The sequence below is a fragment of the Hemicordylus capensis genome, chromosome 1 (genome assembly GCF_027244095.1).
Source record: "Hemicordylus capensis ecotype Gifberg chromosome 1, rHemCap1.1.pri, whole genome shotgun sequence".
In the NCBI taxonomy this organism is placed as follows: Eukaryota; Metazoa; Chordata; class Lepidosauria; order Squamata; family Cordylidae; genus Hemicordylus; species Hemicordylus capensis.
Window position 1 is genome coordinate 96,455,897 of NC_069657.1, and position 22,739 is coordinate 96,478,635.

Here is a 22,739-nt window from a genome sequence, read left to right on the forward strand (position 1 = left end):
CAATATCACTTCATTCCAGGGACCACGTCAGTGCTTTGGGAGGCCAGGCCAGTTTGCTTCAGCCTATATTGCAGTTGTCTTTTCAGTTACTTAGGGCATATCCGCTCTAGTATGTAAAAAGTGCCCCCTATCAGGTTTTTCAAGGTGTCCGAGGCTACTTGTGTACCAAATTGAAGTTTTCTAGCTACTGTATGAGTTGCTTGCTCATTTTGGGATATGATACCAAGCGTCTTCTGTTTCATGGAGGACATTACAGATGTGCCCTTTCCAGACTCTTCTGGTAATCAGGATATCTTGAAGTTGAACTATGTATGTGCCAAATTTAAGCTTGCTGGGTCATTAGAAGAACCATAGCAGTCTTGAGAGCCCTATAACTGGGTGAGGCTGAAGCATCTTTATGAATAACGATATACGTTATCTTCCACTCAGATATTTTTTAAGAACACAATGTTCAAGCATACAGCCCTTTTGAAAACTAAAGTTAGGATGTGTGCCACATTTCCAGCATCTACATCTACATAGATAGTATTCTGCCAATTTTAATTAACGTGGTTTAAAGAATGTCAGCTTATTTTAATCCCAGATTGGTATTCTTTGGACAGCTTCCATGGAAGGACTTGCTACATCTTGTGCATAGATGAGACTCTTGGAACACTAGTTGAATAATATAGTCTACTAAAATTTCCAAGAAACAATTACACCAGATTAATGTTGGATTAATGGAAGGCAGGTGCTATGCAAATATACAAAATGTCTTTACACAATTCATTATTAACTGTTGCAATTCACTGTTATGGCATATTGTGATTGACAGTTTCGCTTTTTGAATTGATTCAATTAACGGTGTATAGGCCTGTCAGCACTACTTGTAATGAGAGAGATATACCCTTGTTCGGACTGTATAAATATGTATACTGCCTCTGACTGCCATATGGACTGCACTGCTTGTGCATTTTGTTGTGGCATTGATTGGACACTATTTGGACACTGAATGCTGAACAGGAAGGACTGTGGGTCAGACACAGCATGGTATTACAGTTAGAGCTGGAAGGGGCTCTGTAGGCCATCTAATTTAACCCCCTGATCAGTGCAGGAAATCCAGAGCTAGAACATCCGCTAGCAGATGACTGTCTAGCCTCTGCTTGAAGACTTCCAGTGATAGAGAGCCCACTCACTGTCAACATGATTTATTTATTTCATTTTCAAACTGTTCTTACAATTAAAAAATTGTCTCGAGTCAGTGGTTCCCAAACTGGGAACCTCCCAATGTTGCTGAACTACAACTACCATCAGCCCCAGCTACAATTTATTGTGACTGGGGATGATGGGAGCTTTAGTTCAGCAACATCTGAAGGCTCCCAGTTTGGGAACCACTGCCTTGAGTTCTTTTGCTGCTGCTAACTGCTTATGGTAAACTGTACACAGATGCCAGTACAATTAGTATGACCCAGCCAAAGTTAGGCATTTTAAAGTGTGAAGTCATTTAGTGCTTAATTTGTTGCAGACTGTGCCAGTTGATATCATACACCCACATATTATGTGTGAGCACTGCAAGATATTCCCCTCAGGGGATGAAGCCGCTCTGGGAAGAGCAGAAGGTTTCAAGTTCCCCCCCTGGCTTCTCCAAGATAGGGCTGAGAGAGATTCCTGCCTGTGACCTTGGAGAAGCCGCTGCCAGTCTGTGAAGACAATACTGAGCTAGATAGACCAATGGTCTGACTCAGTGTATGGCAGTTTCCTATGTTCCTATGTGGAAGCACTAATAGGATGAAGATAAATAAACAGGTCCCTAATGTGAACAAGCCTGAAAGTTTCAGTTAAAGAGGAGCAATCACTTCCTTACTGCAGATGAAGCTGTTTTCAATATTATGACATGCTGCTGTCATTATCATGCTAAGTAATTCACAAGATGTCTAGTTTTGATATTTCATTGAATTTTATAGCTACCTAAGAGGTGTTTCGAGCTACCTAATAGCGCAGCAGGAAAATGACTTGATTAACAAGCCAGAGGTTGCTGGTTCAGCTCCCTGCTGGTATCTTTCCCAGACTATGGGAAACACCTATATCGGGCAGCAGTGCTATAGGAAGATGCTGAAAGGCATCACCTCATATTGCACGGGAGATAGCAATGGTAAACCCCTCCTGTATTCTACCAAAGACAACCACAGGGTTCTGTGGTCACCAGGAGTCGACACCGACTCAACGGCACACTTTACCTTTAAGAGGTGTTACAGCAGGAAAACAGGATAGATAGGTTTTAAATAAACAAAGTAATTATAGCAATTATTTGGAGCCAGGGTTTTCTTGAGAGCACCAATGCAATGCCATCTTGAAAGGTTACATGTTTTCCACTGTTAACATAATAGCCAACTCTTATAAATAAAAATACTTAACTGCAACAACCCCATCGTTTTCCCCCCCAGATATGATGATACCTTAGTGGTTCCTATTGTTGAGAACACACCTGAAGAAAAGGACTTGAAGGAGAGAATGGCACAGGCAATGAATGAGTATCCAGACTCTTGTGCTGTACTGGTCAGGCGTCATGGAGTTTATGTTTGGGGGGAAACTTGGGAAAAAGCAAAGACAATGTGAGTACAACTAGGAAGAAGACTTTTACAGAGGTAGTAGCCACTGTTAAAACTTAAGAAGATAAGAACATAAGAACAGCCCTTCTGGGTCAGGCCCAAGGCCCATCTAGTCCAGCATCCTGTTTCACACAGTGGCCCACCAGAAGCCACTTGAAGCCTACAGGCAGGAGTTGAGGGCATGCCCTCTCTTCTGCTGTTACTCCCCTGCAACTGGTACTCAGAGGAATCCTGCCTTTGAGGCTGGAGTTGGCCTATAGCCCTCCAACTAGTAGCCGATGATAGACCTCTCCTCCATGAAGTTATCCAAACCCCTCTTAAAGCCATCCAGGTTGTTGGCTGTCACCACATCTTGTGGCAGAGAATTCCACAAGTTCCATATGACAAATTCCATATGACAAATTCTAGTCTCATAAAAAATACCAGTGCAAATACTACTCAGACACACCTAGTGGGTGCATGTAACTTTCAGGGCTTTTCCAGTTGACAATCCTTGCTTTTTAAAACTGTCCCCAAATAATGTGGGAATGGCTCTTGTGCACACAGATTGTCCACTGAAAAGACACCCTGGGTACACTGTTCTGTTGCCTTAGTCCTTTTGCAGATATTTCAAGAGCCACTGTTGGCATAATCTTAAATTCAGTGGTAGACTTGCAAATCTTAACATAGATCTGGGAGGAAAAAGCATATATTCTGTTTACCATCTAAGTACATTAAAAACAACTTGCACCACAATCCTTGCTTACCACTAGTTAGAATATATTTTTGGAGGCTACCCAAATAAAGTTGCACAAGAAAGGTTCAAAGTCATACTATTATGATTAACGTTGTGGTTTTTAAATCATACAAATAGACGCCAACTTGTTCTGTTTCTCCTTTTACATTAAAGGTGTGAATGTTATGACTACCTCTTTGATATCGCGGTACAAATGAAGCAACATGGACTTGATCCTACTACAGTTCCAAACAAAGAAAATGGGACCGTTTAATATCCTGATACATACTGCATTGTTAAAAACCAAGGCTTTATTAGTTAAGGGCGCTTTGGCATTTCAACACTGTATATTGCACTACAGAGGAACTACTTTATCTGTTGGTTCACAGCATAACTGACTATAATCTTACTTTAGGGTCTTCCTTGTAGTTCATGTTCTGGAATGTTTTGACAGTATGACTTTATCACAATGTGAATGCTTTGTAATTTTTCAGGTTATTCTGAGATTATTTTAAATAAAGACTGAATTAATTGGTCCTTAGGCTCCCTGTAAAAGGTTGGGTGTGTTTAATATTTTGTTTCTTTCAAAGATGGACCATTAAAAGCAATCCACACTTTTATTCTATTGAGAATGATTAAAACATATTTATAGAATATCCTTGTGTGCAGAATTAAAGGTTCATGTCATTAGTGTATGAATTTAGTCTAGTAATTAGTCTAGTTCTTAGACTGTATTAGATTGTATCCTAGCTTCAGATTCTTATTTGTTTTGAAACTCTAACTAGAACAAGCTAGGAATGCCTGGTTTGAACATAATAAGAGATTCTGCTACCTGGGCAAAGAGGCACCTTTTTACCGTGGTGATTATCTTTATTTAGCAGCAGGAGAGTAACTGGCCCTATCTACCCCCAGCACAATACCTCCAGTGACTGTTGCTGGTGTCTGTCTTATGTTTCTTTTTAGATTGTGAGCCCTTCGGGGACAGGGATCCATCTTATTTATTTGTTTGTTTGTTATTTCGCTTTGGAAACTTTTGTTGAAAAACGGTTTATAAATATTAAGCCAGGATCAGAACTGAAAACCTTCCTACCCTCTTATGTGCCTGAGGCTAACAAATGTTGCATGATATCAGTATGATGTGCTTTCCAGTGTAATTTCTTCTTATTTCATAAGGTGCTACATAGATGAAAAAACCAAGATAACTTTATCTTCTTACCAAATACAAGAGCTACCAGCTTTGCCCTGTTGAGGCAATGGTTTCACTCTGATCAGTACTAAATTATGAGGTTGGTCCTTGGCTATCTACATTGCCTTTCAAGGCTCTAGTTTGCACAAATATTTCACAGGATGCCACACAAAGACACATAAGCTCAATCCTGTGTTTTTATGTAATGGAGCTGCCAGAATCCAGAGTGTGCTTACAGGAGGACTGTTTGCTACTTGACAACCATTTTTTATGAAAGCATAGAGGCAGATCTTCTAAACATGAATCAGATGTACAAAAGGCCTAATTACTTAAACAACCTTCAAATATTTTTCTCAAAGTACTACATAAGTGAAAGTTATAAGCACACTGTGTTGTTATTATTGCTCCACTAATTAACCATTGAATTAATTATTGATGTTTCTGAGTTCAGGAAGCCTGTGATTATCACGGGTTCTGCATTTACAGTTTTAGTTATTCACAGTTCAGTTATATATACTCAGTTTCAATTATCACAGGCTGAATTCTGCTTTCCCGCTCCCCCAGAATTAGTTAGTTATTATTATAAATACTTTTTAATGTACCGAGGAATCTATCCTCAGCATCCATCTGTCTGTCTATCTATCTATCTATCTATCTATCTATCTATCTATCTATCTATCTATCTATCTATGATCTTTAGTACTTTTTAATGTACCAAGGAACGTATTGTGGAACGTAGCCCCTGGAATAATCAAGGTCCTCCCGTATATACATTTAAAACATTATTAGTAAAGCTGGACACCACCCAGCTGTTCTGTATTTCCTACTTGGTGTTGCTTATGAAAGTGTAAAGTTGGCAGCTGTTGATATAAATATTAGTAATTGGTTCAAGCCCCTGGCCACAGTAGATCCTAGGCATCATTCCCGCTAAGCTGCGCCCCCCCCCCCGCAGGACTTCCTATCCACCCACCCACCCCACTCAGCTGATTCTAATCCCCGTACAGTCCCTAGGAAATTTGGAAAGAAATTGGCAATGCAGCAGTAGCAGAGTAACGAGATTGGCAATAGCATGGTAAAAAAGGGTTTACTTTAGCCTCTGTTTTAGACCTGCCCTCTCAGCTTACTGGTTCAGCTGCATTCTTCTGCAGCATTTGAATGTAAATAGAAAGTGAAAGCACGGAAACTGGGGAAGAGCTGAATGGGATGTGGACAAAGCTGGGCTGGCTGAACTGAACATGTCTCTCTCCAGGGAAGTAAATCAGAAAAAACCCTAACACTTATATTTGTTTTATTTGATTTGTTCGCCTTGCTTAAGCCAATGTCTTTCTCTTTTCCCACCCTATATAGACTTTGTGTGCGCAAATGTGAGAGAAGTCCTCCCAATTGAAGATTTCAATTGATTATTGTATTTGTTTCTTTCCTTCCAGGCAGTATGTGCTAGGAATGTGTGAGCAGGTTCAGAAGTGAACCTGTTCGAAGCCTCAGGGTCGAGCCAAACCACCGCTGATTTGGCTCGACCCCGGACTGCACCCCAATGGCCCGTCCGGGGGTGTCCACAGACCTTTTATGAGAAAATATCTTTCTTTCTTTTTAAAATTAAACTTACCCCCTCCAGGGGGCTTCTCTGAGGTGGTGGGGGTGTCACGGAAGTTCCCCCTCCCCCGCCAGCCTTCCTTCCATCAAAAGTTCTTTGGCCAGTTCGGGCCTTTCCCTGGTGTGGTGGCCAGTTTGGAGGACACCACACCATTACACAGGCCACTCAAATGGGTGCCGTGCTGGGGAAAGCCCCGAATTGGCTAAAGAATGGCTGGACAGGGTCTTTTTGAAGGAAGGAAGGCCAGAAGGAGGGAGAACGTTCCACAGACCACCTCCCACCTGGACCAATGATCTGACTCGGTACATAGCAGCTTCCTATATTCCTATGTTTATCTGTCTTTAAATTTCTGATATGATTTACCTGCTTTGGTTCTAATCAGCTCCAAAAGATGGAACAAGAATGTACAAATTAATAAATCTACAGTTATTGGCCCTTATTTAACACTCTGACTTTGCAAGCAGCTAGTTTGGTTAATCTAAGGCATGTGTTGGCTCCAATCTCCAAGATATTTGGAAGGAAATGGTAAGCCTACTGTGACTAATTATCCAATTGTAGGGGCAACTAACTGACAGTTGGCACTGTCCAAAAACAGTCAAAATGAATAGAAGAAATGAAGGTGTGTAATGAATCCTCATAGGAATTCATTGTGGGAAAGTTATTATAGTCCAAAGAATCCAAACACTTGAAAAATAGTGACCACACATTTTGCTCCATAACTCCACTTCAACAAGGGCTAGAGCCTACCTTTAAAAAAAAATTGAATCTGGAAGGAATCCAAATCTCGAATCAATTCAAATCGAATCTGGCATGATTTGATTTGGACCCAAATCTAGCCAATGGATAACAGGGGTGATTCATTCTGTCTCCAAATCACCAGAATCAGCTAGATTTGGGTACAAATCGATTTGTACCCGAATGGATTCACATATCCCAATTAGGCTGCATATCTCATAACCCTTGTTAGGCAAGCCATTTCCCCCATACACCAAAAGTATTTTTGCCTACTTCATGGTTTTTAATAATTTGGTTTGTGATTACTAGCAAATGTTTTATTCAAAAGCTGCCCTACCTGTTTTGAGCTCATCACATCAAATATTACATGGATGTTTCATCATCATACAAATTAATTCCTTAACTAGCATCCCAGCAATTTTACCAACAAGATAAAATATGCCTTAACTAATCATTGTGCTACATAATAACTTGCCTTGAACCTATATGTATAATTTTCATATTTCCTATTGATATGGAAAATGTGACTTTGTTACATCAAAGTTAGCTTGATAGCAAGATCTTAATAAGTCGTACTGAGTTACAGTTGCAATTCTTTAGGTTTTTCATACAGGCAGATAAAATCCTTAATGTTAAATTATGTATACAATCCATATATAATATACACATATGTAGCAATCAAAGGAGTGGGTGGGATACAAAATCCCTGCTCTAGCTGTGAGGTGTCCTAGGTAGGTTCCCATCATCCACTTTTTAATATGAGTAGATTCACCCTTCCAAGGGAATATTCTGGGAGAGTTAAGTGGAAAACTTCTCCCTACATAAAGGCTTGAACAGTTTTATACCTTCAAGAGCATGTGACTAGGGCAGGACCCAATAAGGAGTGATGCTCTATAAAAACAACAACAACAAGGATGTATTAATAATTGGATTATAAAGAAACCTATAGAGGCATCAACAATTATTGCTTCCCTTCAGGTAAAACCCTTCCACAGGAACTACAAGAACCATGCAGTCAGATCCAAGCACTTAAACAAAAATAAATTCCTTGATGAGTCTAGCTAAACTAAGTCCTACTTCCTTCAAGATAGGGAACTCCCAGTTGATTCCCAGTCCAAGGCTGTTAGTCTCCCTTTTTCCTACAGTAGTTGCTGATCAGACCTCCTTCATAGGCCTCCAGGGAAGAACTGAACTCTAACACACCCCTCCCCTACTGCTCTGTAGCCTGTTGTCTAGTAAACCCTGCCCCTCACTATAGATTAGGCCACAGGGATTTGATTATCCTGGGCTTTGTTCCTTATTTGGAGAAGTCCTCCCTCAAGCCTGACTGTCACTACAGTGCATAATACACACACACACAAATTTTTAAAAGTATTTTAAAAACTTAAGAACAGCCCTACTGGATCAGGCCGAAGGCCCATCTAGTCCAGCATCCTGTTTTGCACAGTGGCCCACCAGATGCTGCTGGAAGCCACAGGCAGGAGTTGAGGGCATGCCCTCTTTCCTGCTGTTACTCCCCTGCAACTGGTACCCAGAGGCACCCTGCCCCTGAGGCTGGAGGTGGCCTACAGCCCTCCGACTAGTAGCCGTCAATAGACCTCTCCTCTTATTATTATGTGTAGTGTGAAAAAGTACTTCCGTTTGCTGGTCCTAGATTTCCTGGCAATCAATTTCATGGGGTGACCCCTGGTTCTAGTGTTATGGGAGAGGGAGAAGAATTTCTCTCTCTCCACTTTCTCTACACCATGTGTGATTTTATAGACCTCTATCATGTCTCCCTGCAGTCATCTTTTTTCTAAACTAAATAGCCCAGGTGTCGTAGCCTAGCCTCATAAGAAAGGTGCTCTAGGCCCTTGATCATCTTGGTTGCCCTCTTCTGCACCTTTTCCAGTTCTACAATGTCCTTTTTTAGATGTGGTGATCAGAATTGTACACAGTACTCCGGGTGTGGCCACACCATAGTTTTGTATAAGGGCATTATAATATTAGCAGTTTTATTTTCAGTCCCCTTCCTAATGATCCCTAGTATGGAATTGGTCTTTTTTACAGCTGCCGCACATTGAGTCGACACTTTCTTGCATTTTAAAATTTTATTGGTTTTTACAATATCTTAACAATCCAATTACATTTAATTAAGTAAATGTTGACTTCCCGCTTACCAATCTGCATGGTTCATATTGGCTATACAAATCTACCATTGCTATATTGCAGACTCCATTTTACCCTACCCAACCTGCTGTTGTTACTAAATTTCAAACCCTGCTGAAAAGTCCATATTGGAAAAATAGTTCTTTAAGTAAAATAAGAATGGCTCCCAATCTTCTTTGAAACATTCCAAGTTTTCTTCCCTTATGAGTGCTGTAAGTTTTGCCATCTCAGCGTATTCCAAAATTTTTATCAACCAATCTTCTTTTGAGGACATTTTATTATCTTTCCATTTCTGCGCATATACTATTCTAGCCGCCGTGGTTGCATACATAAAACATGTTAAGTTTCTTCTGGAGAACTCTCCTTGCGTTATTCCCAGCAGGAAGGATTCTGGCCTCTTAGGAAATGTCATTTAAAAATTTTTCTTCAACTCATTATATATTATATCCCAAAAGGCCTTAGCCTTCCTGCATGACCACCACATATGAAAAAAGCTTCCTTCATATTGTCCACATTTCCAGCATTTGTTTGGAACATTTTTATACATTAATGCTATTTTTTTCGGTGACAAATACCACCTGTACATCATCTTATAATAATTTTATTTTAAAGTATAACATGCAGTGAACTTTAAATCAGTTTTCCATACTTTTTCCCAAGCTGCCATATCTATATTATGACCCACATCTTGAGCCCATTTTATCATAGTCGTTTTAACCACTTCATCTCTTGTCTCCTCCAAAAGCAACAACTTATACATCTTAGAGACTAATTTTTCATCATTTTCACACAATTCCTTCTCGAATCTTGACATTTGATCCTCAAATCCAACTTTAAGATCCTTCTTTTAAGTTTTGTTTCGCTGATGATACTGAAACCAGTTACTAACCAAATTTTGTACTTCAATTAGGTTTTTTAATTTACAGCCCCTCTCTTGAAAACATAACAAGTTCCTATAGGTACCCCATTCAGATTGCGTATTTATCTCTTTATGTGCCAAAGCTTCAATCAGGGATACCCATAATGGAGTTTTAGATTCCAGGCATTTTTTGTATTTTACCCACACTCCCATTAGACTCCTTCTTACATAGTGATTAAGAAAGTCTTTATGCACTTTACTTTTATCGTACCACAGATATGAATGCCATCCAAACCTCCTATCAAATCCTTCCAGATCAAGTATTCTGGGATTTCTTATTAATGTTATCCATTCTTTTAACCACGTCAAATAAGCAGCATCAAAATACAACCTTAAATCCGGCAGGGTAAGACCCTCTCTTTCTTTAGCATCAGTTAAATTTTTGAATTTAATTCTTGGCCTTTTCCCTTGACAAACAAATTTGGTTATGTCCTTTTGCCATTGCTTGAAACAGGTTAACGTATTAATTATAGGAATAGTCTGGAAAAGAAACAACATTTTAGGTAGAACATTCATCTTCACAACTGAAATTTTTCCCATTAAATAGAAGTTCATTCTAGTCCATCTTTGCAAATCAATTTTTACTGTATTCCATATTTTGATACAATTATTTGAAAACAACAAAGAATTTTTATTTGTCAACCAGACACCCAAGTATTTAATTTTCTTCTCCACTTTCAATTCGCTTATTTCATAAAGTCTATCATTGGATTTCTGGTCCATATTTTTTGTCAACACCTTTGTTTCATTTATATAAAATGCAGCCAATTGGCCAAATTGTTCTATTTTTCCCAAGAGCCTTCCGATCTTCTCTAATGGATTTTCTAGAAAAAACACCACATCATCCACAAAGGCTCTAAGTTTATACTCCTGTTTCCCTACTTCCAGGCCTTGTATTTGTTCATCTTCTCTAATATTTCTACAAAGCACTTCCAGAACTAATATGAAAAGTAATGGGGGAAGTGGACAACCTTGTCTGATTACTTTTTGTATTTTACAGTTATCTGATAATTCCCCATTTATAATAATTTTAGCATATTGTTCCAAATATATTGTCTTAATGGCCCTAATAAAATTATTACCAACTCCCATTACATCCAGTAGCCTCCACATAAACTTCCAGGAGACATTGTCAAATGCTTCCTCTGCATTCAGACAGATCATAGCTATCTGTTTATCATTGTGTTTTTCGTAATACTCCAATACATTCAGGACTGTTCTCACATTGTCTCTTAATTGTCTTTTTGGCAAAAAGCCTGCTTGATCTTCATGAATGAAAGCTCTTAGTACAACCTTCATTCTCCTTGCCAAAATGGCAGCAAAAAGTTTATAATCATTATTTAACAGTGAGATTGGCCTGTAATTCTTAACTTGAGTTGAATCTTGATCCAGTTTTCGGATTATTGCATACTTCCAAGACTCCGGCATATTTCCTTTTTGCAAAATATCATTCATCGTCCATTGCAAAGGCTGTAATAATTGATCTTTAAACGACTTGTAGTATGAAGCTGGTAATCCATCAAGCCCTGGTGCTTTATTTGCTTTGGTTTGACTTATTAATTCCGTTATTTCCATTGTTGATATCGGTGTGTTCATAATTTCTATATGATCCTTGGAAAGCTGTGGAATATTTTGTGTCTTCAGAAACTTATCGATTTTTGTATCTTCTACTTTGTTTCCTTTATATAATTCAGAGTAATATCTGAAGAATTCATTTTTTATTTCCCTTTCATCGTAGGAAAGCCCATTTTTTGTTGATATCTTGGTTATGTGCTTATTCTTTTTCTTACTTCTAATTTTCCAGGTCAATAGCTTGCCTGGTTTGTTTGCAAATTCAAATGTCTTTTGCTTCACATATTTTAAATTCCGTTCAATTTCATTTAATAGCAACATAGAAAGCTGTTGCTCAAGCATTTTAATGGCTTGAATAGTTTTCTGCTTGTCCTTAGTCCATAGGAGTTCCCTTTCTTTTTTGAAATCTCCATCAGTAATCCCTCTTTTTTCAATCCTCTTTGTTTTTTAAGGTATGCATTCTGTTGTATAAAAAAGCCTCTCATAACCTCTTTTCCTGCATCCCAAAATGTTTTATTGCCCATTCCTTGATTTAAGTTCAATTCGAAATAATCCTTTAGCTTCCTTTTGGCTTTTTCCACAATTTCCGCTTTTTTCAGCAAGTGTTCATTCAGTCTCCAACGAAAGGATACCATTCCCGTCTTCTTCCAGTGAGTCGACACTTTCAACGAGCTGTCCACCACGACCCCCAAGATCCCTCTCCTGGTCAGTCACCGACAGCTCAGATTCCATCAGCATATACTTGAAGTTGGGGTTTTTCATCCCAGTGTGCATCACTTTACACTTGCCAACACTGAACCGCATTTGCTACTTTGTCACCCACTCACCCAGTTTGGAGAGATCCTTTTGGAGCTCTTCACAATCAGTTATGGATTTCACTAACTTAGTTCCTGTATGTCCTTGAGAGAGTTCTCCTTCTACTAGCCGTGGTGAAATATTGCAGAGCACCACAACTGTAGTCTGTGTAGACAATACTGAGCTAGATGGACCAATGGTCCGACTTGGTATATGGCAGCTTCCTATGTTCCTAACTAAAGAATTGCTCTGTGACAGTCACTGTTGATTAGGGATGTGTATGGTTTGTGCACAGGTTTGGTGCTGAACCAGTTTGGAAGCGGTTTGGCACCACAGGGAAATGGGGGTGGGCGTGGGAAGAAAGGGATCTTTTTAAAAAAGGAGAGCAGCTCCTTACCTGTTCTCTGCTGCTGCATGCAGCTTCCTGCTGCGATGGCAATTGTCCCAAGTACCCGCACATGGTGCTAGAACACAGATGGCGCCCACGCATGTGCAGATGCTGTGCGCATGCTAGCACTTATCCAAAGGGTACTTTGGACAAGTGCTGCCACAGCAGACTCATGGTGATTTATAGTGTTGGTTCAAATGTGGTTCATACATATGCAATCACATAGTGAAAATAACTAGCACTTTCATGTGTGATCCACCTTATAGTCTAATTACATTTATGGAAAAGGGACCTAGAATGATATAATATGCATTGCTGAAAGGTGCTAAGCCAGTTCACTAAAACTCATGTATCTGCCAAAATAATTACTGTGAATTGGCTAATCCCCAATTCCTATAATACACCTGTGACATGGTTGCCAGTGAAAATCTACTTCCACATTGTTGGACATCAGCTCACAGGAGTGGATACATAAGGAACTAATTCAAACATGCAGAAGTACTATGTGGTAGCCCAAAGTTGTATCATGTTTGAATGCTCATAGGTGTTAAAATTAGAATACAAATCATATTAGCCTGACTTAAACATTTACAAATAAGACCATAATACTATCATTTTTGCCTAATTATGGGGTCAAAAATTCACAATTTTGGTTGGGAACCATGGTTTTTGAAATCAGTATGCAAAATGACATTAAAATATCCCTAAATGTCATGTCACCCAAACCTGCCTTTAAAGCAGGCCATTTTATCCCAGCGCCACTTTTTAAAATAACAGTTTGCAAACAGTACTGAGTCAATCAAATTTGAAAAGGGACATAAGTTTTGGGCGGTATAAAATATGTTAAATAAATAAATAAAAATATCTAGGCTTAACTTGTATAACCATTAATCTAAAATACACATTTGGCCTTGTACAAAGTTATGTAGAAGGGATGTATCGTGTATATGTGTATGTACCAAGTTTTCATTACAAGCCAGTACAGGATTTCAGTGATCCATGCACTCCCCTTCAAAAACTTCAAATTATGTGCAGGCCTTTAGGGTAATCTTCCCTCACATTCACAGGAAATACAGGACGTGGATCTCAATAGCAAGAGTTCTACAGAGTTAATACTCTATCACAAAAAGTGAGATCAGGCAACACATCCTCAAATCATCTCTGGATTATTACTGCATTTGAAGAACAGCAGAAAACTGCTCCCCACTGCTGTACTTTGCGGTAGAGGGGGGGCGTGTTGTGTGCCCAGCCCCATCGATAGGCATGGTGGCTGCCATTTTGTCCCCCCCCCAACACGTGATGGTGGCCAGCCAATTGGAGTGAAGGAGCAGCTGCATAAGCGGCTGGCTCCTTTTGCTCATTCTCAGTTGCTCTGGGGCGAGGCACCTGCTTGCCCATCCCATTTCAGTGAGGGTTATCCAGTCACCTTTTGGGGGCCAAGTAGAAATTTGTTGAGTCACACTCGATTGGTTTTGGGGGTGGCCTCTTTTCGCCTACTTCTCACTGATTCTCTTGGTAGGGTTTCACTGTCTAGGATGTTTGGGTCACTTTGTGGAAGAGTGCGGGTTCGGGTAGGTTGTCTTGTATTGGTGTTTGACTGGAGGACCAATTGAAGGCAATTGGGGAGCTGAGGAACTTCCTTTGCAGGTTTTGCAGTCCTTGGGCTGGGATCTGCCCCGACTTGGAGGCTGGCTGGGCTCACCACAGTGTTTAGAGGCCTGGGTTGGGTGGGGCAGGCTGGCCTCCTCTCAGCAGGGATAAACCTCGCAGTTGTAGTGATGTCCAAACCTGGAGCCGGGCTGAATCAATACCCTGTTCTGGATAGTCCTTATGAGGCTGACCCTCATGGGAGGTTAAAAGGAAAGGTTGTGCCACCGAGTTGGTGTTGACTCCTAGCGACCACAGAGCCATGTGGTTTTCTGGGTAGAATACAGGAGTGGTTTACCATTGCCTTCTCTCATGCAGTATGAGATGATGCCTTTGAGCACCTTCCTATATCACTGCTGCCCGATATAGGAGTTTCCCATATTCTGGGAAACACATCAGCGGGGATTCAAACCAACAGTCTTCTGCTCAATAGGCAGGTTGCTTCCCCGCTGTGCCGTTAGGTGGCTTCTTTCATGGGAGGTACCCACACTCTGTGTAATATGTTCCTCCTTGTAGGTTATTTGTAAATTTAATCAATAAAGTGGCTCTAATTCTTCCAATTTATTCATGTCCTGTTATTACTGAGGCCTGGTTGTGCAGTTAGCATAGCTGTGCAAATTCTTATTTTACCAACTCTTCTTTTTCTTGAATTTTCCAAAATGACTTCTTCCAAACTGATGCATTATCTTTCAGACATATGTAGTAAGCAGACAAGACTTTCCTCTTAGGAACTGCCTTGTAATCTTGAAAAATATTGGCTTTGTCCAGCATAAGTATATTTAAATAAGTATGCATGCTGTTTACATGGAGTCTACCACATTTATTATTATTATTATTATTTTATTTTTTATTTTTAAATTAAATTTATATACCACCTAACTTCAAAGGCTCTAGGTGGTTCACAAAAATAAACACAATAAAAACAAAATAAAACAAACTGTTAAAACAGCAATTAAAAAATTTAAAACATTCAGATGTTATTAAAAGCCTGGCTATAAAATGTGTCTGAAGGGCTTTCTTAAAGGCTGGTAAAGATATTGAACCAAGAATGTCTATAGGGAGCACATTCCACAGCTGAGGAGCGACTATGAGAAGGCCCTCTCCCGATTCACTGCCAGGCGACCTGGCGGTGTATGGAGATGGATCTCTCTCTATGATCTTAATGTGCAGTGGGGATCATGCAGAAAGATGAAGGCGCTCTGTCAGGTAAAGGTAAAGTGTGCTGTCGAGTTGGTGTCATTTCTGGTGACCACAGAGCCCTGTAACCCGGTCCTACGCCATTTAGGGCTTCATTGGTAATTACCAGCACTTTGTATTTTGCCCAGAAACCTATTGGTAGCCAATACAATTCCTTTAAAACAGGCATAATATGGTACCTCTGAGATACCCTGGAGACCAATCTAGCTGCTGCATTTTGAACTAACTAAAGAAATGTGAGGGGATGGAAGTGACTGAAGAGGCTGTAAGTGGGGCTCTGGAAGGTGGAGGAATGAAGACAAGGGACCAGGGGTCATCCTTAAGGCTTGGTGGGTAAAACTGCCCATTTGTATGTAAAACTACATACAAATTAGTATGTACATTTACTGCACATTTATTACACAGTAATGCCAAATAATCTCCTTGATCTTGGTTGTAGCTAAGCACTAGTTTTAATTCAATAAACAGCACAGGGAGCATCTAGTTAGTCATGACTATGCACCATTTAAATAAATGACACAAATTAGTTATGATTAACTTAAGTCCCCTTGAAATTAATCTTGTGCCCTACTGCATTGAAAATATTAACAGTGGACAGCATCCGGGCTAAGCTGGCCATGACTAAGGGCCAATTCAGATGATACTTTCAATGCATGAACAGATTCCTCTACCCATGTGCAAATGATAATCCGAATAGAAAACCATACATTCTATACCCTGGATTTAAACACTAGAAGTAATGTAGGATTTAGAATGTTGGGTAGTCACTATCGTGTGATTAGATAGTCATCTGAATTGCAATGTGGTGTTTCCCCCACCCCCTTAGCCATTGAGTTTGAATTGTAAACAGGACAGAGCCCAAAATGGGATCATCCAATTATGTTGGCAGGACTTACTTTTGTCACCATTTCCCCCCCTCCCTGCCTGAGGTGGAGAGTTGTGAGAGAGTCCTTTTAATCTCTGCCACACTAACTGTCATAGGTGGAATTGTGCTTCTTACAAGACAGGCAGCATGCTGTTTACAATTTTCACCCACTTTCTGGTATAAAATAAATGTGAAAAATGGTGTGTGTGCACCTATGTGTTTCAGTTTCAAACAAGAATTTGTTTATTTATTAATTTTTTGCTGCAAGAAAAAATGGGCAGTTTTACCCACCAAGCCTTAAGGATGACCCCTGGTCCCTTGTCTTCATTCCTCCGCCTTCCAGAGCCCCACTTACAGCCTCTTCAGTCACTTCCATCCCCTCACATTTCTTCCTGCTGGGATCTGACAGAGCATTTTGCCCAGGAAGGTCCCAGACAGGTTGGGGGTGAAGGACAGAGCCCAAGGTGGGATGGGGTGAGTCAGATCACCAGGCATGTCCCTTGAGGCAGGGATCCTCAACGCTGGGCCCCCAGATCTTAGTGGACTTCAACTCCCATAATCCCAAGCCCCAGTGGCCTTTGGTTGAGGATTATGGGAGTTGAAGTCCAATAACATATGGGGGCCCAATGTTGAGGATCCCTGCCTTAAGGCATAGGGGTCACATACCTGCCAAGTCCCTATTTTCCCATTCAGGTGTATGGGGAAAATAGGGACATGTGGGCAGGTATGGGATCATCTCATGTCTCTTCCCCACCTTCCAGCACCCCACATACAACTGCAAAACTGTGTCTTTTCAGTCTTCAGCAGAAATAGGAACATAGGAAGCTGCCATATTCTGAGTTAGACTATAGGTCCATCTAGCTCAGTATTGTCTACAGACTGGTAGTGGCTTCTCCAAGGTTGCAGGCAGGAATCTCTCTCAACCCTATCTTGGAGATGCCAGGGAGGGAACTTGGAGCCTTCTGCTCTTCCCAGAACAGCTCCATTCCCTAAGGGGAATATCTTACAGTGCTCACATTTCTAGTCTCCCATTCATACACAACTTGGGCAGACCCTGCTTAGCTAAGGGGACAAGTCATGCTTGCTACCGCAAGACCAGCTCTTCTCTCTATAGATCAGCTCTCCTCTCTCGGTGTGGGCTGGGAAACTGTGAGAATCCTTTCCTATAAAAGGGCTTTTCCCAGTTTAGAGCTCACTGTATTGCTGTCTGTCTATCTACCTACCTACCTGTCTAAAGATACTTAGATCTATCTATCTAAAGCTGCTTGGGCCTCACTCACTCACTGTTATGAAACTCCCAGACCAGACCAACACACACACAAAACCACCTGTGTCATTTTTGCAGGTGGGTTCTCATCCAGACTATCGAAAGGAAGAAAGAAAGAAAGAAAGAAAGAAAGAAAGAAAGAAAGAAAGAAAGAAAGAAAGAAAGAAAGAAAGATGTGTTACTTGCCCAGAACATGAGAGAAAACACTACCAAACTCTCCCATTGAAAAACATGGACAATGAAATTGTAGAAATAGGAAAGGCAAGAAACACAGAAAAAGATAAGAGGTTGATATTTGGAAGAAAGATGCTTGCAAACTGCAAGCCTTTTTACTAATATATATACCAGGGGTACACCTCCCTGAGATCTCCAAACATGCCGATTTAATTTGCGTACTTCAAGCTAGCAGGCAGGTAAACATGTCTCTATAGAAGACAAAGGAGCAAAAGCTCTCAGTTCTGCCTTGGAAAACAATTGCATCTCAACAGCTGATCACTCTGCATGACTATCATTTTATGTAATTATATCTATGAGAAGGTGCCGCTTGAAGCCCTGTATAGTAAATACAACAAAGGAAGCCTGGGAACCATAGACAGAGGGGAATGATAGGCCTGCATTTGTGAAAAGAAGGTTCTAAACCATGGCTTCTCAACTTTGGCCCTACTGCAGAAGTTGGCCTACAACTCCCATAATATCTGGCTATTGGCCACTGTGGCTGGGGATTATGGAAGTTGTAGTCCAAAAACAGCTGGGGGAGCCTAAATTGAGCAGACCTGTTATAAACACATGATTGGAAGTTACACTCTACCCACATTGGTCTGTTCATCTGCATCTATTTTCCAAGTTGTTGTTTTCCAAGTTTCCTCCTTGTTTGAAGGAGGCAATAGTTAGACCTATTCTTAAGAAGCCTACCCTGGATTCCTCAGCGATGGATAGTTATAGGCCAATCTCCAATCTCCCCTGGCTGGGCAAGGTAATCGAGAGGGTGGTGGCTAACCAGCTCAAGGCAGTTTTCGAGGAAACTGATTATCTAGACCCATTTCAAACTGGCTTTAGAACGGGCTATGGGGTTGAGACAGCCTTGGTCGGCCTGATGGATGACCTTTACCAGGGAATCGACAGAGGGAGTGTGACTCTGTTGGTCCTCTTGGATCTCTCGGCGGCGTTCGATACCATCGACCATGGTATCCTTCTGGGTCGCCTGGAGGAGTTGGGAATAGGGGGCACTGCTTTGCAGTGGTTCCATTCCTATGTCTCGGGTAGATCCCAGATGGTGGAGCTTGGTGGCAGTCGCTCCTCAAAGCAGGAGCTGTTATATGGAGTCCCTCAGGGCTCCATTCTGTCACCAATGCTTTTTAATATCTATGTGAAACCGCTGGGTGAGGTCATCAGGAGATTTGGTGCTGGGTGTTATCAGTATGCTGATGACACCCAAATCTGCTTCTCCTTTTCGTCTTCAGGAAATGGCACTCACTCTTTAAATGCCTGCCTACAGGCAGTAATGGGCTGGGTGAGGGAGAACAAATTGAAGCTGAATCCAAGCAAGACGGAGGTGCTCATTGTGGGGGCTCAGAATCTGAGGAGTGAGTTAGATCTCCCTGTTCTGGATGGGGTTACACTCCCCCAGAAGGAGCCGGTGCGCAGCTTGGGAGTACTCCTGGACCCAGGCCTCACCCTGGTATCTCAGGTGGAGGCCATGGCCAGGAGTGCTTTCTATCAGCTTCGGCTGATTCGACCACTGCGTCCATTCCTTGAGGAGGATGACCTCAAAACAGTGGTGCACCAGCTGGTAACCTCCCGGCTTGACTATTGCAATGCGCTCTACGTGGGGCTGCCTTTGTATATAGTTCGGAAACTTCAATTAGTTCAGAATGCGGCAGCCAGATTGGTCGCTGGGGTAACCCGGAGAGACCATATTACGCCTGTTTTGAAACAATTGCACTGGCTGCCGATATGTTTCCGGGCAAAATACAAAGTGCTGGTGATTACCTTTAAAGCCCTGAATGGCTTAGGCCCGAGTTACCTTAGAGAGCGCCTTCTTCTGCGTGATCCCCACCGCACATTAAGGTCATCTGAGGAGTTTCGTCTCCAGTTACCACCAGCTCGTCTGGTGGCGACTCGGAGGCGGGCCTTCTCTATAGCTGCTCCGGGGCTGTGGAATGCGCTCCCTGAGGAAATCCGCAATTTGAATTCTCTATTAGCCTTCAGGAAAGCCCTTAAAATGTATTTGTTTGGCCTGGCTTTCCAGGGTTTTTAAATTCTAACCCGATTTTGGGGCTTTTAATTACTGGAATTGTTTAATTGCTGTTTTAAAGTGTTTTTAAATTGTTGATCATTGTTATATTGTTTTTAATTTGTTTTAGCTTTTTATTGTTTTAGTGGTTTGTTTTAATTGTAAACCGCCCTGAGCCATTTTGGAAGGGCGGTATATAAATCAAATAAATAAATAAATAAATAAATAAATAAATAAGTTGGTATTAAAAAAACACAGATATACTAAATACACTTTTAAATTTATCATTTGAACTGTCCCAATGTCCCACTGAAATCAATGGGACTTAAGTCTTATAGTCTCATATGACTAGTTATAGTCTCTTAAGTCTTATATGACCCTGCTAACTGAGCAAAGAGGCACCTTTTAAAAGTGGTGATTCTCTTTATTTAGCAAGGGGAGGGCAACTGGCCCTATTCATCCCCAGCACAGCATCCCTCCAGTGGCTGTTGCAGGTGTTTATCTTATGTTTCTTTTTTAGATTGTGAGTCCTTTGGGGACAGGGAGCCATGTAATTTATTTATTAATTTGGGAACTTAATTACTTTGGGAACTTTGGTTGAAAAGCGGTATATAAATATTCATTGGATATAGCCAGCACGTCAACAAAAATGACTGTAGCGATGAAATGTATTGCATGAACACAAGCACAGAATGGTGCCAATATATCCCTTGAGCTTCTGATCTGCTTGAGTGTTGCAGAGGTTTGCTAGCATATGACCCTAAGGCAGTGATGCAATGGGGAGGAGAAAAGAACGAGAAGATGCGAGAAGCATGCTGTAGAGAGAGTAGCAAGCCCTTGCATTCCATCAATAGTGCAAGCCAATAGTTCTGGCCATGTGGGGGAAAGCGCTCTAGAACTTGCGTTTTGGGTGGTATAAAAATGAAAGGAAAGGAAATGAATAAATCAAGCAAGAGAGTCCGCTGGAGCGCCCCACTTTCAGCACTTTATCAGTTCTGGCATGGAGAATCCAGAAGACTAGGCTGTAACTTAGAATTAAGCATAGGGCCCCAGTAAATGGAGACCTGAGGGCCAAACCTAGCCCTCTAAAGAATATCAGTTGCCATTCCAGAGGAAAAGGGCTGTGTGAAGAGAGTGGTAGCTAGCTATGGCAATGGGTCAATGGTTGTGGATTAGCTATCATGAGAAATTCCATTTTCCATCCCTTCTCAATAACATTAGTTGCTGGCCAGAGATCTAAAACATCTATTTATATTAACAATGCTTTTTAGACATCAACATCAGGTTGGGGATTTACAGACACAAATCTGGTAGCTTTCAAGAACACGTGTAACTATGGGTGTAATTTCCTGTTAAGGATTTGCATAATGATGCTCCGGGAAGAGCTAGGGAAAACCTGAAAGGTTGCTTATATCTCTGACAGCATTTTTAATTACTCAGTAGCTCAGTCTTAAATTGCCCAGAATTCTGTTCTGCAGCAGCAGCAGGTTCACACTCTTCCTAGTTAAGTCATTATCCCCAAAAACACCTCAAAAGATTACTATACCTTTGATTCACAATGGAATGCGTTTAAGTCACTTAATAAAATTCAGTCCCTTTGGGGTGTTACTTATCTCCAAATTCCAGAATTTCTGTGCAATATTATCTTAGGGCAATGCTCTATTACATGGATTAGCTACTAGGTTACAATAACTTTTGATATGCCTGTCACGCTACAAAAATAAAAAGTCCAGTCTACACCTAGGGGAAATCTAGCCAAAAAAATAAAACAATAAAATTTCACAATATGGTTAGGTGTGCTTTACTCTGTCTGTCTGTAAATAGAGGAGTGCCAGTGTGGGAGTATAATAAAGAGAAACTCAAGAGTAAGTACATTAGTAATTAATTACTTCACATAAATCCATGTGAACCCATTTAAAAATGTAATCACTGGCTCTGAGGCAGCAGCTGAGCTGTATTTTGACTCAATATGACTTCAAATCACAGAACTGTTTTACAAACCTCACTGGCAAAAATAAAAGATTTGTGTCGACGCCGTATCTTAGAAAACCAGGAGCAGCTTGTACAAGAAAATACTTTTTTCTCAAGGAGTAAATATGAAAGAGCGTCCCTTCCTAGCACCGCCTTTCCTATTCTGAGAAAAGAGAGGGGCTGAGAAAAGGCCAGAGTGACTAATGATATAGGGAGGGAAATGGAGGGCCAAGCAGCATGCAGGGTCAGAGCCACAAGTGGGAGGACATGTCCCAAGAACACGTGTGCCAGCCTGCCTCTGAAGCCACCTCACTTGCCTCCCCCTCTCCCCAGCCAGCTGGCCAGTGCTCCTGCTGTCTACTCACTAGCTCGTGCGCGATGCCACACTGCTCCCGCTGCCCACTCTTCAGGTTCCTCCTGGCTTGTGGGGAGCAGGGAAGCCCTGAACAGGCCCAGGGGGACGAGACTGCACCACGGATAGCAGAGGAGCTACCTCTGTTCATGCACTGAACACGGGCTCTTTCTGCCCTCACTATGGCCCTGGCAGCATGCTTTGATACTTGTGGGAGACGGCAGGGGCAGCCCTCCCATTTTATGTTATTTATTTATTTTTACATTTATATCCCGCTCTTCCTCCAAGGAGCCCAGAGCGGTGTACATGTTTGTGTTTATCCTCACAACAACCCTGTGAGGTAGCTTAGGCTGAGAGATACATGACTGGCCCAGAAACACCCAGGAAGTTTCATGGCTGAATCAGGATTGGAACTCAAGTCTCCCAGGTCCTAGTCCAACACTCTGACCACTACACTGCACTGTCTTCCATGAAACAAGGTGAGGTGGTCACCAAAGGCAGTAGATTATTGGGACACCAGTAGGTAGCAAGATGTCCTCCTGTTTTTTAAAAAAGAGATAGTGGCAG

At 41.3% G+C, this 22,739-nt stretch overlaps 1 protein-coding gene across 2 annotated transcripts in view; it reads left to right on the top strand.

The window, feature by feature from the left end:
- The window catches only part of APIP (APAF1 interacting protein), a 53,853-nt gene extending 33,736 nt beyond the window's left edge, over positions 1–20,117 (top strand). The window contains exons 6-7 of one of the 2 annotated variants that reach the window (XM_053258603.1): positions 2,424–2,591; positions 3,478–3,844. In XM_053258603.1, coding sequence (XP_053114578.1) covers positions 2,424–2,591; positions 3,478–3,577 — 268 coding nt within the window. In that variant the 3' untranslated portion in view covers positions 3,578–3,844. Of the gene's footprint in view, positions 1–2,423; positions 2,592–3,477; positions 3,845–17,694 lie in introns of those variants that run through there. The other variant, XM_053258594.1, reaches the window with a different exon arrangement.
- The last annotated feature ends 2,622 nt before the right edge of the window (positions 20,118–22,739 follow it).